The sequence below is a fragment of the Bos indicus x Bos taurus genome, chromosome 13, assembly GCF_003369695.1.
Source record: "Bos indicus x Bos taurus breed Angus x Brahman F1 hybrid chromosome 13, Bos_hybrid_MaternalHap_v2.0, whole genome shotgun sequence".
NCBI lineage: Eukaryota > Metazoa > Chordata > Mammalia > Artiodactyla > Bovidae > Bos > Bos indicus x Bos taurus.
In genome coordinates, this window is record NC_040088.1 from 58,074,714 (window position 1) to 58,093,683 (window position 18,970).

The 18,970-nt window shown below is 43.2% G+C and overlaps 1 protein-coding gene across 18 annotated transcripts in view; it reads right to left on the bottom strand.

The window, feature by feature from the left end:
- The window catches only part of KIAA1217 (KIAA1217 ortholog), an 815,330-nt gene that overhangs the window by 110,701 nt on the left and 685,659 nt on the right, over positions 1–18,970 (bottom strand). For all 18 annotated transcript variants that reach the window (XM_027559960.1, XM_027559961.1, XM_027559969.1 and 15 more), the window contains 2 exons: positions 13,047–13,245; positions 8,586–8,679 (listed from right to left, as the gene is read on the bottom strand). In XM_027559960.1, coding sequence (XP_027415761.1) covers positions 8,586–8,679; positions 13,047–13,245 — 293 coding nt within the window. The remainder of the gene's footprint in view (positions 1–8,585; positions 8,680–13,046; positions 13,246–18,970) is intronic.

Genomic DNA, 18,970 nt, shown 5'->3' on the forward strand with positions numbered 1-18,970 from the left:
ATTTTGCAAGACATCATGGAGGGAGGAAGAGCGCATTTCAGAGACTCAGAGCAGGAACTGAGGTGGCTCAGCTTGGGAGGAGGCGATACGATAATCAGCCTGTGCTATTCCCTTTTTTTTTGGCTGTGCCATGCCGCTTGTAGGATCTTAGTTCCCCGACCAGGGATCGAAACTGTGACCCCTGCAATGGAAGTATGGAGTTGTAGCCACCAGACTGCCAAGGAAATCCCAGGCTGTGCTAGTCTTTCGCACAATGGGAAGTCGGGCTTTTGCACAATGGGAAGTCGAGAGATGACTTGGGAAATTGCTGCTAGGTTGGAATAAGAGTTGGGGAGACTGGTTAAAAGCTGCTGCATTACCAACTGAGAGAAAAATAAAGCATGCTGTCACTACAGCATAAGAGCAGCGCTGCTAAGAGCCTGGAGCCTGCAGCCAAGCTGCCCAGATTCAGATCTCAGCTCTGCACTCTCTCGCTGTGTGGCCTGGGGCAGACGTCTTCAACAGACTTAAGAAACTGTTTTCTGAGCTATAAATACAAGGGCTTGTACCAATACCTGCCTCAAAATGGTGTCTTGAGGATTTAAATGAAATCACCCATGAACATGCTTCGTCAAAGGCGCAAAAACGTTGGCTCCTGTGAGAGTCACGGTGCAGGCCAGGGCTGCAGGGTGGTGCGTAAGAGGCCCTGCAGAGCGAGATGGACGGGCTCTGAGGACGGCGGGATGCCATGAAAAACAGGAGTTAGGTCACTGAAGACTCACTGACAACTCAACTTTTAAAATCATTTCTCTCCCTCTCATTTAAACACACAGGCACCGCACTCCTAGACACACCGTCAGCAGTCACGCCTTCATTCACGAACACAGGACAACAAGCAGGAGGAGGTTGGTGGTGGAAAGAAAGACCAGGGTTTATTGTTTTCTTCTTCGACAGGATACACTAGAAACATTGGAAGAATATCCATACAGAGACAACTGCTTGGAAGCTGAACACTGGTCTTGCACTCTAGAGAAACAGCAGAGCTAGGACAGTTTCAAGGGTCGTCTACACTGACCTAATGGTTAAATTAGCAGTAACACAAAAATGACAAGTGGAAAGGTACAGATGAAAGAAAAAGAGCAAATTAAAACACACACACACACACACACACACACACTCATAAAGCCTGGCTAAAGGCCCTGCAGACCAGGTAGAGGACTAGAGAAAAAAGAAGAGTTAGTGAAGAAGGCTGGGGTATGTCTGCATGTATGCAAGGGATTCAGAGATGGCAGTGTAATGGAAACCAAGGTTTCTAAGGAGACCACCCATCACTGTCAAATGCAGGGCTCAGACAGAAGAGGTCTGGGGGGCAGTGACTGATTTGGGCATTCGAAAGTTATTTAAGATGCAGAGCCAATACTGGGGAATGTGTTCTCTATGCAAATGTGGAAACTGTTTAATACGCGAGTAAAAATTCAGCTCATAGAGAAAGCAGAGAACTGACTGATCGCAGCAAAGAACCTCAGTAAGTAATCTCAAAGCACACATGAAGGTGAAAAAGGGACTTTCCTATAGTCCAGTGCCTAGGACTCCTCACACCCAATTCAGGGGGCCAGGGTTAGAACCCTGGTCAGGGAACGAGATCCCATACACCGCAACTAAGACCCAATACAGCCAATAAACACGTAATTTAGAAGAAAGTGGAAAAGCCTGAAAACTGGGGAAAAAAACCCACTAGGTTCAGTGAATGGGAAGTCCCTGGTACCCTCTGAGAGCTGTGGAATGGAATATCTCATCTTCTGAGTTGTACATGTGTGAATTACAAACTTGTGAGTACATATGTAATTTTAGCAAAAGGGCCCATTCCATGTGATGAGCTCAGCCCCTTAGGAATTGAATTATCAAAGCTACTATCTAATGTGATGAAACAAAAGCCAGGCAATTCATTTAGATCAGGGTGATTTGCACCCATGTGTAAAGAATCAGGAGATGCTCAGTTCTAGCAGAGAACCACGAGTCTCCCTGGATAGATTGCTTCAAAAACGCTCAGTTCTGGAAGAAAAGAAAACTCTAAATTGAAAAGATACATGCATCCCATTGTTCACAGCAGCACTGTTTACAATAGCCAAGATATGGAAGCAACCTAGTTCCGTTCCGTTCAGTCGCTGTTGTGTCCGAATCTTTGTGACCCCATGGATTGTAGCATGCCAGGCTTCCCTGTCCATCGCCAACCCCCAGAGCCTACTCAAACTCATGGCCGTTGAATCAGTGATGCCATTCAACCATCTCATCCTCTGTCGTACCCTTTTCCTCCCACCTTCAATCTTTCCCGGCATCAGGGTCTTTACAAATGAGTCAGTTCTTCACATCAGGTGGCCAAAGTATTGGAGTTTCAGCTTCAGCATCAGTCCTTCCAATGAATATTTAGGACTGATTTCCTTTAGGATGGACTGGTTGGATCTCCTTGCAGTCCAAGGGACTCTAAAGAGTATTCTCCAACACCACAGTTCAAAAGCATCAATTCTTTGGCGCTCAGCTTTCTTTGTAGTCCAACTCTCATATCCATACACGACTACTGAAAAAACCATAGCTTTGACTAGACGGACCTTTGTTGGCAAAGTAATGTCTCTGCTTTTTAATATGCTGTCTAAGTTGGTCATAGCTTTTCTTTCAAGGAGCAAGCATCTTTTAATTTCATGGTAGCAGTCACCATCTGCAGTGATTTTGGAGCCCCCAAAAATAAAGCCTCTCACCGTTTCCATTGTTTCCCCATCTATTTGCCATGAAGTGATGGGACCAGATGCCATGATCTTAGTTTTCTGAATGTTGAGTTTTAAGGCAACTTTTTTACTCTCCTCTTTCACTTTCATCAAGAGGCCCTTTAGTTCTTCTTCACTTTCTGCCATAAGGGTGGGGTCATCTGCATATCTGAGGTTATTGATATTTCTCCTGGCAATCTTGATTACAGCTTGTGCTTCATCCAGTCCAGCATTTCTCATGATGTACTCTGCATATAAGTTAAATAAACAGGGTGACAATATACAGCCTTGACGTACTCCTTTCCCAATTTGGAACCAGTCTGTTGTTCCATGTCCAGTTCAAACTGTTGTTTCTTGATCTGCATACAGCTTTCTCAAGAGGCAGGTCAGGTGGTCTGGTATTCCCATCTCTTGAAGAATTTTCCAGTTTGTTGTGATCCACACAGTCAAAGGCTTTGGCATAGTCAATAAAGTAAACGTAGATGTTCTTCTGGAACTCTCTTGCTTTTTCAATGATCCAGCGGATGTTGGCAATTTGATCTTTGGTTCCTCTGCCTTTTCGAAATCCAGCTTGAACATCTGGAAGTTCACGGTTCACGTACTATTGAAGCCTGGCTTTGAGAATTTTGAGCATTACTTTGCTAGCATGTGAGATGACTGCAATTGTGTGGTACTTTGAGCATTCTTTGGCATTGCCCTTCTTTGGGATTGGAACAAAAACTGATCTTTTCCAGTCCTGTGGCCACTGCTGAGTTTTCCAGATTTGCTCACATATTGAGTGCAACACTTTCATAGCATCATCTTTTAGGATTTGAAATAGCTCAACTGGAATTCCATCACCTCCACTAGCTTTGTTTGTAGTGATGCTTCCTACAGCCCACTTGACTTCACATTCCAGGATGTCTGGCTCTAGGTGAGTGATCACACCATCGTGGTTATCTAGGCCATGAAGACCTTTTTTGTATAGCTCTTCTGTATATTCTTGCCACATCTTCTTAATATCTTCTGCTTCTGTTAGGTCCATACCATTTCTGTCCTTTATTGCACTCATCTTTCCATGAAATGTTCCCTTGGTATCTCTAATTTTCTTGAAGACATCGCTAGTCTTTCCCATTCCATTGTTTTCCTCTTTTTCTTTTCATTGATCACTGAGGAAGTCTTTCTTATCTCTTCTTGCTATTCTTTGGAACTCTGCATTCAAATGGGTATATCTTTCTTTTTCTCCTTTACCTTTAGCTTCTCTTCTTTTCTCAGCTATTTGTAAGGCCTCATCAGACAACCATTTTGCCTTTTTGCATTTCTTTTTCTTGGGGAAGGTCTTGATCACTACCTCCTGTACAATGTCATAAACCTCCATCCATAGTTCTTCAGGCACTCTGTCTATCAGATCTAATCCCTTGAATCTATCTCTCACTTCCACTGTATAATCATAAGGGATTTGATTTAGGTCATACCTGAATGGTCTAGTGGTTTTCCCTACTTTGTTCAATTTATGTATGAATTTGGCAATAAGGAGTTCATGATCTGAGCCACAGTCAGCTCCTGGTCTTGTTTTTGCTGACTGTATAGAGCTTCTCCATCTTCAGCTGCAAAGAATATAATAAATCTGATTTCAGTATTGACCATCTGGTGATGTCCATGTGTAGAGTCATCTCTTGTGTTGTTGGAAGAGGGTGTTTGCAACCTAAGTGCCCATTAAAACATGACTGGCTTAAGAAGATGAAGGGCTTCTCAGGTGGCACTAGTGGTAAAAAATCCACCTGCCAATGCAGGAAACGTAAGAGATGTGGATTGGATCCCTGGGCCGGGAAGATCCCTTGGAGGAGGGCATAGAAATCCACTCCAGTATTGTTGCGTGGAGAATCCCAAGGACCGAGGAGCCTGGCAGGCTATGGTCCATAGGGTCACAAAGAGTTGGACACGACTGAAATGACTCAGCACACAGCATATATAACTGTGTAGGTATGTGTGTATATATACACATAAGTACATACACACACACACACACACACACACACACACACACACACACACCATGAAATACTCATCCGTAAAAAGTACAAAATATTCTCATTTGTAGCAACGTGGATGGACCTAGAGAATATTATACTTAGTGAAGTCAAGAGAAAGACAAATGTTATATGATATCACTGATACATGGAATCTAAAAACAGCACAAATGAATCTATATACAAAACAGAAACAGGCTCACAGACATAGGAAAAACGAAAAACATATGGTTACCAAAGGGAAGAGAGAGGGAGGGACAAATTAGAGGAGTATGGGATTAACAGATACAAACTATTATACATAAAGTAGATATTCAATAAGGATTTATGCTGTATAGCACAGAGAACTATATTCAATATCTTTTTTTTTAATATATTGAGTTATTTGTTGTTAGTTGCTCAGTCATGTCCAACTCTTTGTGACCCATGGACTATAGTCCATCAGACTCCTCTGTCCATAGGATTTTTCCAGGCAAGAATACTGAAGTGGGTTGCCATTTCCTTCTCCAGGGGATCTTCCTGCCCCAGGGATTAAACCAGGTCTCCCACATTGCAGGCAGGCTCTTTACCGTCTGAGCCACCAGGGAAGCCCCATATTCAGTATCTTATGATAGCCTACAGTGGAATATAATCTGAAAGAGTAACTGAATCACCTGGCTGTACACCTGAAATTAACACAATATAGTATGTCAACTATACCTCAATTAAAAAGATAAATCAATTGTAAACATGCTCAGCTAGATGCTCAATGAAAAACATAGCACGTGTCTTTCCCACTAAGCATCTATTCCACACATGCTCTGAGGTCCATGACCTTGGTCCCCACCAATGTTTTCCAAGTCACACAGGCATATTGTGACAAGTGGGTAGCTGGGAGACTGGCTCAGGTTGCCTTGGGAAACTGGCGATGGACCAACAACCTCAGGTACAGGACTGCGTTTAACCAACTCAGGTGAGCAGTTATCAACAGACTCCTCCCCTTGGTTTAGTCTAGAGCTGTTGATCCTTGCTCTGTTCTCTATTTCTCGTTTTTACCACGAGCAGTGGGCTTATGCAGCTGTGTTCCTGGCAGGGCTCAACAAAGCTTCCTTCCCTTTGATGGCATCCACCTTCATCAGGAGAGAGAATTCCAACCCCCAGAGCCAAAAGGTGAGGCTGAAGGGATTCCAGGTCTTTTAGCTCCTGGAATTCATGAAAAGGGGCCAAGTTGCAAACTGCAGACATGACACCAAGTTGGGTTTTGTTTTTTGTGTGTGTGTGATCAAGTGTGGTTTATTCCAGAAATATAAGAATTTTTTTAAGTCTTAATATTTAAAAATGGCTTTTCATTAATACCAGTTTATGACTCACCAAATAATAACAATGACAAATGAAAGAATGTTGTTATATTTGCTGATCAATTATTCCATGAGACTATACATTTTTAAAATCCATTTTGACACAAAAGAGAAAACTGAAAATTTTTCTGTACAGAATTTTTTTGAGAGTCCACTGGATGAGAACCAGCTTGTTGAACTCTGTCCACCCCTTCTTTGCTGAGTTGGTTTTAAAACTATGTTCTCTGTCTCATTTCTAAGCTGTCTTCATTGAAACCTGAATGCTTTTTCTGTGGGTTAGATGGTGAACATTTGTTTCTTCTCCTCCAGGGAGAACAGTTTGACTCTCTCCCAGAGAACAGCACTGTCTAAAGTAGGCTGTGGGCAACTTGGAAAGTGACCACAAGGGTCTCATCTAAAAGTAAAAATAGAGCAACACCACTGAAACCCAGAGTCAAAGTTCTGAATCCTCATAGGCTCCGTCCAGATGGTTAACATTTGATTTTCTCCGTGCTTTACTGCTGGTCCTTATGGAGGTTCCACATCTGCTTAAGAGTTAAAAACAGGTGTCCTCCCCAGCCATAAACAAGATTTTCAGAGGCAATTCTAGGGCCCCTGTGTGGGCTCTGTGTAACAAAAACACAACTCCGAACACCATGAAACTCTAGTCTGAAGGCTAGACATATCAAAAAATAAGGATCTCCAAGGAGCAAAGACTCTTAAGAATGTTGCTTTAGCAAGAGATGAATGAGGTCATGAAAAGCAAAGAGAAGCATCGTATTCGGCGCATACTTCGTGATGAGCATGACTCCATCTGTCTTCATGTGGAGCTGGTTTACATGGAAAGTGTAACTGACTAAAAATAAGCTTCCAAATCCAAGCTTTTCTGCAGTAGCAGCTCAGCCTCCCCTTCAAATCACATGTCATTTCTGACATAAAAAAAGCAGCCGTGGAGAACACAATAGGCCTCTTCCTCAAAAAGTGTGTAGGCTCCGATCTTACAATGTCATCACTCAGCTTGCAGTCCAGAACCACATGGAGATTCTCCCAGCACTTTCTATTACACCTCCTGACCTCTTGGTCCTTAACTCATAGACCCTGTGTGGTGGGCAGAACAAAGATATCTCCATCCAAGTCTCCAGAACCTGTGACTACATGAGAAAGGGGATGAAGGTGCCCGGTCAGCTGACTCTAACATAAGGAGAACTGGACCCAGTGTAATCACAAGTGTCCTTAACAGTGGAAGAGGGAGGGTTGGGGTGTGATGAGGGAAGCCAGGTCAGAAAGACATTAACTTGCGTGGCTTTAAAGATGAAGAAGGCTGCAAGCCAAGGAATGGGGTGGCCTCCAGGAGCTGGGAAAAATAGGATTTTCTGGAAAGGAATGCCAACGATCCCTTAATTTTATTAGTTCACTGACGTCATATTGGACTTCTGACTTCTAGAATTGTAAGACAGTAAATCTGTGTCATATTAAGCCCGGGAATATGTAATAATTTGGTACAGCAGCAAAACACAAACTAATACTCACTGTCAGGAAGCAGAGTCCTTCAAGAAACCTCCTGCAATTCTAGGACAGGCAGTGCCTGGGTTTCTTTGGCAATAAAACCTAATCATTTACTTTTTTTTCTAGGTAAACTCCAGCATCCAGTGCTAACTGTTAGAAAGGATGATAGAAAATGTCGAGGCATGTTCTAAATTTGCGGGCGGGGGGGGGGGGGGGGTGGAGGTGCATCTGGAGAAGCGAATCTTTTTTTCCTGCTCATTTTTACTGCAGAGGAAGGTAGCACTAGCATTACTGTGAGAAACACAATCCCATTCAAATGGACTTGCATTAGTGCAATTTTACAATCTGCCTTTTCAGGTTCCCTGAGCTTTATTCTTCAAAACATGCCTGTGTGCTCTGAATATTTGGATAATCTTCTACAATGCTCTAAATCTAGAGAATTTTAGCTCACCAAACATGCAGATTTTTGTACTTGGCCCTCAACACCATGCAGGTGACATTTGATAATATTTAACACTATTTGCTGTTGTAACAGCAAACAGTCCTGAATTAGAAAGTGAAGAATTTATTCAATAATTAGAATGCTGGGACTTGGAATAGCTGACAGAAAGATATTAATAGATTCTACATGCAGTTGTGCACAGGTTTTGCTGTCAGTTTTGCTTTAAATGGAGGAAAAAAAAAACAGCAAGAGATCCTCCGAGTCAGTCAATTTATTACAGACCAAGAACCCTTTCACATACAGATCTTCAGGACCCCTTTGGAGTGAGGACATAACTAACTTCCATGCTTAGAGATGAATTAGGATGTGTCAAGCCCTGTCTCAATTCTCTTACTCCAAATAATGAGGAAATCTGACTTCTCTATCAACAAACAATGTCACTAGACAAGAAGAAGAGCAGTTAAGAACCCCCCATACCTGGTGTTTCAGTGTGATCACAGCAGGACCACATGCCAGAGGAGGGATGATGGCTCGACCCATAGAATTAAAGTAAAAATAGAACAGAAACACTCACCCTCATCTCTCCGTTCACAGTTTTCGGCGTGTGGTTGAATGCGTGGGCAGGATCCTTGTTGTACACTTTGAGAAGGGATCTGTCCTGAATGTTCCTGGAATCAAAAACATCGATAGCTATGGCAGACGAAAGGAGGCTTCTTGTGGCCATTTCCTTCTCATCTGCTCATAAGAATCAGGTGAAAGATATCTACAGACAATCCAGCCGTTGTGTGCAATCAACCAGACAAAAAGTTCTTTTACCGTAAAAACAGGCAAAGACAAATAAGGCAAAGGAGAAAAATGACTTCAGCTTTTCTTTCCTTTTTTTCCCTCTATTCCTCAGGAAAGTATTACTCTTTCTCCGTAGCTCTCCACCCATAAATATCGGGTAGCATAAACCTTCTTTCAAGATTCTGAGCAAGGAAAGCTAACACTTCATGAAACAATAAAGTTCCCGTATTTACAATCTGTTCAAAGGGACTTGGTTAATATTTAAATATTTAATTGTTTACTTCGCCCAGACACCTGGTTTTCTGCTTATCTCATGAATGGATGCAAACAAAAAATGCTTTTTTCCTCTGAACACCTATAGCCAGGGAAAGAAAAAGTATTTGCCATCCAGAAAAAAAGTACCACAAAGATCAAAACTAGTATCTTTATGATTTTTTTTTCCCCTTCCATAATGGATTAAAAAAAAATACTGTTCTACATACAAGTTGAATTCCAGAAAAAGCAGTGGATAAATTCTTCCACTGGTTTGTCTCTCCCTTGGAATCCAACATTTAGAAACTCTAGAGTCAATCAGACTGCAGCAAAGGACAGAACCACAGCTCACTAACAGCCTACCTTAAAATTATTTAGGGGCTTCTGAATATCTACGACATCCTTTGCCCTCCATCTTCAGTTTTCATCAGCAGAAAAAGCCCCCCCAGGCATATTCAGCCCTGTCTACACTGTGATGCCTGCCAGGGCTGGCACGGTGAGCTCAGGGAATCTGGTGCAGGAAGACACATTCCTTTCCTCCAGGTGCAGCCACATGTATTGTGGGCCGATCGCAATCACTGGGATGACTGGCTTGTGTTTTTGTTTTCAATGAACTGGAGGATCCTTGGACTAGTCTTGCTTCCTTCCGTCAAATATCTGTCAGTGTTTGCTTTGAAGCGGTGACTAGCCCCAGCTTGTACTGTCGCTCCACATTTCAAGCAACTCCTTAAAAGTCTGCTTAAGGGGAGGCGTGTGGTCCTTGTTACTAGAAAAGACTGAGTGACTAGGAAGGGAAGAGTTCGCAGAGGGAAAGGGTGTGGGGATTCAGTGCAGGAACTCATCCTGTGGATGGGGGGGTCAAAGTCCCAAGTGACGATGTGAAGAAACTGAAAACCTTACTTAAGCCAGGAGGAAAAAAAAAAAAAAAAAACTTCATGTGGTTCTGAAGGTATTTAAAACACAGGAGGTTGGTTTATGATTAATTTAGAAACATGTTCATCCAAGATGAACCAACAGAAAAGGCCCAGCTTGCGTTTGCCATGGCAACATTTACAACACAGAATTTCAACCTAAACTCTCGGTAGCATTTCCCCAAGGAAAATATGGACAACTCAACACCATGATGAAAGCTCCAAATGTTTAACAAATATACCCTCACTTCAAAAATACTGGGCGTGAATGAAATTTGTCTCTGGGTTTAGAATATTAAAGCCAGTATCTTCAGGTAAAATCTACGCGCTACGTTTTTTTTTTCCTTGCTGGGAGAGGGGGCAGGCAAGGTTCTATTTAATCCTGATGGTGAAAATTTATTCTACCATTCAAATAAAATATACTGGAGGGATTTTATGCAAAAAAAGCAAAGAATAATAATTCTTTGAAAGGACATACATCTTGCCTAAATAGTACATTCATCACCAAATAAAGACATTTAAATATTTTTAGGTCCACTTAAATATTTTTAGATCCATTTGCATATGTAAATCAAAACTCTGAAAAGTAAAATTATAGACAAATTTATAAACCAATGATGTTCCCCTTACACATTTTCAATGAGATTTTTTTTAAGTCAGGCTATCAGTACTGCAGCCTAAGAATCAATGAGAACATCACTTTTGCAGATAGAAACAAACTGAAATTATTAACATTTAAAGTGATCACTTCTTTCAAGTGCTGCTTTATCAACTGAATTTATATCAAGAAGGACCATTTCAGTTTGGAAGTTTTAGGGGACCTTTTCCTCTTTGTCTTCCCTCCCATTTCTCTTTTTGTGACTACATCACAATACCCCCAAAGAATGTGAAAAGAAAGTCTTAGTAGTCATACTTTGAGGCTTGGGAAAGAAACTCATCTCTAGGAAATCATGACTCGTACTATAAAAATTCTTGCATGAGCTGCAAGACAGTGGGGTCCAACTGTTTACAATAATTTCATCAGCCTTGAACTCCACAATCAAAAGTGGCTTTGTGTAGTTTCATGTGTGCTTATTATTACCCTTCCCCTCAATTTCTCAAACTGCAAAAATTCAAGAACATGGTTTTAAAGCAGCACACCCATGTTAAAAAAAAAAAAAAAAACAACTACATTAGATTATCTCATTGCAAGTATCAGTTCAGTTCAGTCACTCAGTCGTGTCCAAGTCTTCGTGACCCCATGGACTGCAGCACGCCAGGCTTCCCTGTCCACCATCAACTCCCAGAGCTTACTCAAACTCACGTCCATTGAGTCGGTGATGCCATCCAACCATCACCGAGTCGGTGATGCCATCCAACCATCCCACCCTGTGTCGTCCCCTTCTCCTCCCGCCTTCAATCTTTCCCAGCATCAGGGTCTTTTCCAACGATCAGTTCTTTGCATCAGGTGGCCAAAGTATTGGAACTTCAGTATACTGGAGTATACACTACAAATATACTGTCTAAATATTGTGTGATTACTTCATGGTTAGGTTCATGCTTTGTACATTAAGGATATTTTTTGATGGCAGCTTGATTAATAATTTATGTCAAAAAACAAACATGAATTTCCTGATACCCATGAATATTTAAACATGTTTTAAAAAACAGAAAAGCTGGGCAACAGACATAACACTTATACCTTAGGGGCACGTGTCAAACGTTGAAAGCTCTAAATTACTCACACACCTTTGTACAAGCCTAAATATGTCTTTTCTGATCACTGTTAGAAATTTATTATGCACCATAGGCATATTTTTTAAAAGTAGTTTCTTATTAATTCCATGATGAAGAAACAGGGCAGTCTGCTATCCCCACAGGGAAGGGACCCAGAGAAACTGACTTGGGGCCCAGATGAGTTGAGAGGAGAACATTCTGAGGGAATAAACAATTTCTGATCAAGAATGTGGACAGTCAGGTTTGGGGCTGGGCTTAGACATTAATTGGCTGCATGATCTTGAATAAGTCTTAACTCTTAAGCATCTGAGTTTCTGGTCCCATCAAATGAAAGGGTTGGATGAATCACTCAATCTTTTTCTCAGCTCTAAAATGTTTAACGGTATACTAGCAACAGCTCGTTTGGGTTGATTTCAGTCCTGTTTCTCAGGCTTGTTTGGCAAGAAGGGCTCAGACGGTCCCTTCTTTTCATGACATAATTACTGGCATTGATAAAGTGCTTCCCTTTCCGTGCCACTGGCCACAGTAGGAATCCCTTTAGCCTCCTTTTAAAGTACATCTTATTATATTAGGAGTGGACTTCTCTGGTGGCTCAGATGGTAAAGAATCTGCCTGCAATGCAAGAGACCCAGGTTCGATCCCTGGGTTTGGGAAGATCTCCTGGAGAAGAGAATGGCTACCCATTCCAGTATTCATGCCTGGAAAATTCCACGGACAGAGGAGCCTGGTGGTCCAGAGTCCATGGGGCTCACAAAGAGCTGGGCGTGACTGACAGGCTAACACTTTCACTTGTCACTATTACACTAGGAGCCCTGGAGAAAGCCCACATGGAAAGTGAGATCTTTTAGCAAAGGCCAACTATTTAAAAAACAGGCAAAGGAGACTGCTTCTTGGCCTCCTTTCTTGTGGACAATAGCATTGTGTCCACTGCTTTTATTCTAACTCATTCATGTAATTTATGGCCCATTGGGATCCTTACCTAAAATATCCACAGCCTCCGTCTATGAGAACAAGAGCCCTTGAAAAGGAGTTGGTTAAGTTCCACCTGTAGGTATAACCTTCTACTACTCATATGATCTTCCTGGGCCATGGCTTCCCTAACTCTTAAGATAAACAGTGGACTGGCTCAGTTTTTCCATTCTTTTCAGATGTAACCTGCAAAGATCTGTGTGGGAGAAGTCTGTCTTCACCTCTGTAAACCAAACTTTGTCAATGAATTCTAGAAAACCAGATAGTGGATTCACACCTGGATAAGGTAAACCTGCTCATTAAGACAACAGCCGTGCTGTCTCCACTGGGACACAGAGAGATGGAGACTTGGTAGCAATTGTCAGTGTGAGATGGTGGACACATATGACGTCACTGCTTACCTGACATCATTCAGTTCGTAATAGACATTTCTGCTTTCGTCTTTGATGTAAATGGCGACACTGGGCGACTCTAGCATTTTCATGGTGAGCTGCTGTGGAAAGGCACTTACGAAGAGAGCACGGATTGTGTCTGCACTTGTAATCTCGTTCGGCATCCTGAGCTGCTTGGTTTCATCTCCGTACTGGAGATAAAGAACCCCTGCACACAAGATGGACACAGTTATCAGCCACAGCTCAAGACTCACAAGACACACAGCACAAGCTAAGCCACTTCCATCCGACCGCAGGCAGGAATGTGCCAGATGCGCTTGCAAAAAAGCATGTCACAAGAGACGTGACCTTGGAATTTTCAAGAAACACACTCTCTGGTTATGATGTAAATACCTTATTCTTTAGAGTCAAGGCAGGTGTTACAGAGGCTCCTTTTTAAATATATTAAAAACCAAAGGACAAGAAGCTAACCCTTGGTAGCCTAAAGCAAAACACAATATGTAATTCCCTTGAAAGGTGTATTTAGGAATCTGACCCTATTGGGTGAATTTTTTCCCCCAAGTCTTTAACGAGGGACACAATCATGATAGCAACAGGCCAGTGACATAAAGTCTTTTTAAGATTTATTTTGAAGTGGACCTATTTTAAAGTCTTGATTGAATTTGTTACAATATTACTTCTGTTTTATGCGTTGTTTTTTTGTCCTCCAGGCATGTGGGATCTTAGCTTCCAGACCACGGATCAAACCCACACCCCCTGCATAGAAAGGTGAAGTCTTAATCCCTGGACCACCAAGGGAGTCCCTAGTTTAAGTCTTTACAGTCCATCCAGAAGTGTGCTTGAAGTGGAAATGCTACAGTATTTCTGGGGCTGTACTACATATTGAATGTTTCTACCAAAAGAAAATATCTACATGAGTCTGGTGTCCTAATGTATCAGAAAGAAAATGGAAAAACATCAGTTATACCAAGACAAGCACAGGCGGTAGCCTCTTAGAGTTCCAGGGCGCATGTGGCTCCTGTGAGCCATGCCTCCCAGCCATCATGCCCCTGTGGGCCGTGGCCCCTCCTCCTGGAGGCTAGGTTTGGCCACGTGACTCGCTTTGGCCAATGAGACGCCAGCAAGTGTGATGCAAAACAGAGGCTCGACACATGTTTGCATGTGGGAGCTTGTCTTCTTGGTGAGCATGGTCTTGTCTGCATCCTCTCAGAACCAAACTTCTGTGGAGTCCAACCGAGCCACGCTGGGAGGCCACATGAAGAAAAAACTGGAAGCCCTGACTGATGCCCCCCACCAGGCACCATTCTCCAGCCAGGACCACCGGCCAGTTATGTGGGTGCGCCAACTTGAGGGGGGAACCCTGGGCCTCAGGAGAGCCGTGCCAGCCGACGTGCAACAGAAACAAGACCCTCCCTGGAAAGCCTGCCCAAATGGCAGAATCACGAGCAAATACATAATTGTGGTTGTTTTCCGTCATTATGTTTAGGGTCGCTTGTTATTCAGAGACAGGTGACGTGAGGCGGGGGTTGGAAGATCCCGATGTTGAATTTGAATCCCACTTCCTGTGAGAATCTACTGAGGCCCTCTCCCAGTACCACTGGCGTAGTCGTTGGCAGGAGAGACTCAAAAGAAAATAGACTATGACTTGTAGTTAAATACAACAGCTCATGCAACTGATTTACTTCTATCTCCTTCTGACATTCCATTCAGATGACAATGAAGAACTAAAAAAGCATAAATCAAAGAATTAAGGGGGTGAGAGAGGAAACAATAGCGGACCATGGAAAGCTGACACCTAGGTCTTCAGGCACAGAATTCTGCTTAATTGCAGGGCTTGGAGGAGCTCAGGAAATGAGGCACCATATCCTCCTGAAGGCAGGAATGCAGAGTGCCTGGAAAGCATGAGGGCTGACTGAAATTTTTTAATGGTTCAGCACACTTTCCCTGGGCGGCTCTCCTGGTGGCTTAGCAGTAAAGAATCCTCCTGCTAATGCAAGAGATGCGGGTTTGATCCCTGAGTCAGGAAGATCCCCTGGAGAAGGAAATGGCGACCCACTCCAGTATTCTTGCCTGGGAAATTCCATGGACAGAAGAGTCTGGCGGGCTATAGTCCACAGGGTTGCAAAGAGTCGGACACAACTTAGCGACTATACTACAACAGCAACAAGTTTCCCCATCACCTTTCCATCCCATTCAGCCAAGCAACTCCACAAATCCACAGCAGAAACTGAAAAGAGGAGGAGCCAGTGGACTAGATTCTGGCTCACCAGACATAGGGGAAGGTGTGTGAGGTCCCCTCTGCCAGAATAATGGCAAAGGGCTGACATCTCTGTCAGGAAACTGGAGGAAGCCCTGGAGGAAAGCTGACTGTCCTCTGAGAGGAGACCAACAGAGTTTTGAGGGTAAAATTCTGATTCTGTCTGGTCATCCCATCACGAAGCAGCCCAAGCCACATACAAGAGCTTCCAGTGAGTACAACCATGCTTTGCTTATGCATGAACAGACCAGCAAGGATTACCAGACATTTCATAAAGCCTCTTTCATGTTAGAAACAAACAGAAAACAGAAACTTAGAAGCAATGAGACAGTCTGAGAAAGGGGGAACATTTGGAGAGCAAGAGCAAGCTCTGGGAACCTTGAGAACAGAAACGACAAATTCAGTGGAGAAGAAAAAGTTGACGAAATCTCAAAAAGGGCACCAAAAAAAACTAAGGGATGGGAAAAGGGTGAGAACCAATAAAAAAAAGAGAGAGAATTACCTCAGAGCCTCTCAATTCCTAATAATGGGGACTTGGGTAAGGAGGTCAAAAATACAGAGCAGTTTTTCAAAGGTATTATAAGAATTTTTTTTGTCTCCCCAAACTGAACACATGAGGTTGGAGACTGAACAGGTTCATGAGGGAGGGACTTCCCCGGTGGTCCTGTGGTTAAGACTCAGAGCTTCTGATAAAGAGGGGCATGGGTTTGATTCCTGGTCAAGGAACTAAGATTCTGTATGCTGCAAGGTATGGCCAAAAAAAAAAAGGTTCGTGAAATGCTAAAGGCAATCAGGCTTGGCACTGAGACATTCCAGATGGCAGGGGAAAAACAGAGGTTCCTACAAGTTCCCAGGGGGCGGGAAGCAAAGTCACAAAGGAAGAAGCAGGAGTCAGAAGGGCATTCGCTTTCTCAACAGCAGCCCAGAAACCAAAGACAATGGAGAAATGGTCTCGAAAATCCGGGAGAAATATTTTCTATCTAGGTCTATATTTATCCAAACCATTAATCAGGTCTTTCATTCAAGTCAGCTTCCCAGCCATGCCTTCCCTCACCACCTACTCCAAAATTTCAGCACCCTTTCTGCCTCATATTTTATACCTGCAACTCCCGTTTCATTTCTGTTCCTGAGAGTTTTTCACTATTTACTCTAATCCATATATTCACAATTACTAGTTTTTATTGTCAAAATGGAAGCTTCATGGGGCTGGGAATTTTTTTGTTGTTAATTTTTGGCTGTGCTGGGTCTTCATTGCTGTGCCTGAGGTTTCTCTGGTTGAGGCGAGTGGAGGCTACTCTTTAGTTGAGGTAGGTAGGCTTCTCATTACAGTGGCTTCTCTAGTTTTGAAGCATGGGCTCTAAGCACACGAGGTTCAGTAACTGAGGCACACGAGCTTAGTTGCTCCGTGGCGTGTGGGATCTTCCCAGACCAGGAATGGAACCCGTGTACCCGGCACTGGCAGGTGGAGTTTTCTTCAATGTACTAGCAGGGAAGTCCAGGATTTTTTTTTTTTTTTAATAAAATAGAAGCTTCATGAAACTAGGGATTTTTAAAAAAATAATTCCTCTGGTCTTCTTTTTATTTGTTTACTTATTGGCCGTTCTGCACAACTTACAAGATCTTAGCTCCATGACCAAGGATTGAATCTGCATCCTCAGCAATGAAAGTGCAGAGTCCCAACCACTGGACCACCAGGGAATTCCCACCAGGGATTTTTTTTTAATTGCATTTTTTTTTTTTTGTGAAAGTGAAGTCGCTCAGTCGTGTCCGACTCTTAGCGACCCCATGGACTGCGGCCCACCAGGCTCCTCCATCCATGGGATTTTCCAGGCAAGAGTACTGGAGTGGGGTGCCATTGCCTTCTCCTTAATTGCATTTTTAAAAACAGGTTTTGGGGGTTTTGTTGGTCAAGCTGGGCAGCATGTGGGATGTTAGTTCCCCAACCAGGGATTGAACTTGGGCCCCCTGCATTGGAAGCACAGAGCCTTAACCACTGAACCACCTGGGAAGTCCCAGGGATTCTTTTTAAGATGTTTTTTGTTGTTGTTGTTTGCCTTGGTATCCTTAGGACCTGTGATACAACTTGTGATGGAGTAGGTTCTTAATATGTATTTGTTGAATGAATGAATGGTTTATTAATATTGGTCATCCAAAAGGAAGGTTCATTTTGGGATCTGTTCGGGCTGTAAGAGCTTTGGCTGCATGATGTAGGAATCTTGTTCCTGATTTGGACACGCACGAGAACCACATTCTGAAGTGTCCATCTCCTTGATCAGAGTAGTCCCTTCACACAGGCATAAGCAGCTCACTTTCTCTTCTCCATCACTGTTTTGATCCTCAGCTTCTTCAAGGAGTTAGTTTTCCAGAACTTCCACACTGCTACACATTTTGCAGAGTACAGAAAAATCCTTTCAAGCCTGTCTGACCATGGATTGTGCAACGTCTCTGTCCCAAACAGGAGATGCGGTGACTCTCCATGTGATTGCTAATGTCATATCCGAAGGCCAGAACCACGTTTGAGGTCTGGGCCTCAACCATGCCTGGGCGGGGCCCCTGTTCAAGGACCACTTGTGGCCTCCCTACAGTCAGATATCACAGCCTCATTCCCCCAAGAAGAGCCTGGTTTTCATTCCCACATCTGCATTCTGTACGTGTGTGTGCTTGAAATAGAATTTGCAGGCTGCTCTGAGGGAAAAGAAAAAAAAAAAATTGGGCCTGAACTATGGTTACCTCAGGGTCTGGCTAGTGCGGCTGCCAGCTGGGTACACAAGTCCAGTTACAGATCATGAAAATCTGGAGAAGATGGAAAAGATGCCTTTATGAACAGAGGACAGCAGTCTTTTTACACTTGGTTCAGCCTGCCTTCTCAGTTCAGGAAAGGTATTTAGAAACGCTTAATCTAAGAAGGAACTCTCTTAATCTATGGTGGCGTTTTGTTGGCATGGTGGTGGGATTCAGCACGCCCTGGCATTCTGCCCTCGCTCTGAGTGAGGGCTGGCTGCTCCAGATTTAGAGGAAGTCTGAAGGACTTTGGATGAGAAGTTCCCTTTTTATGAAGAAGAAAAGAGGACCGGGGAAATACATTTATTTATAGGATGTCTGCTCTGTGTCAGAAACAGTACCCGTGTAATTTCACGGAATCAGCATCTCTGAGGAGATTGGTGTGATGCCCCCATTTCACAGGAAGGGAAAAGGAAGTTCGGAAGGTCCAGGTAGCTCGCCTCAAGTTACAGGTAGTATAATGGCTTAACTAGCTTATATATCCCATTTGGTCAAACCACAGAAGCCACGATCCCTCTCTGGAAGCACACAGCCTCTGAAATTTTGCATCAAGCTACATCCATCTCCTCCAACTGTCCTCTTTGGACCATCTTAGCTGTCCTCACACTTTTAGCCTGACCATCTGCTGGAAGATGTGGAAGCATGATGGGGGCAGCTTGGAAAAAAGATTCCTATTTTGAAATCAACCAAAGTAAATGATGACACGTGGTTAGAAATAATCCACGTGCTAGGGGAGTGGAGGAAGGCCCAGAGCCCTGAAGCAGGAGTGCTGAAAGGAACCCCACAGTATCTGTGGACCTTCTGAGAAGCCTCAAGGGTTCTTCCATCTCAATGGCTCTACAAAGGGAAAGTCCATTTGTCACCAACAGCTTTTGGTGACATGTTGTAAAAAATG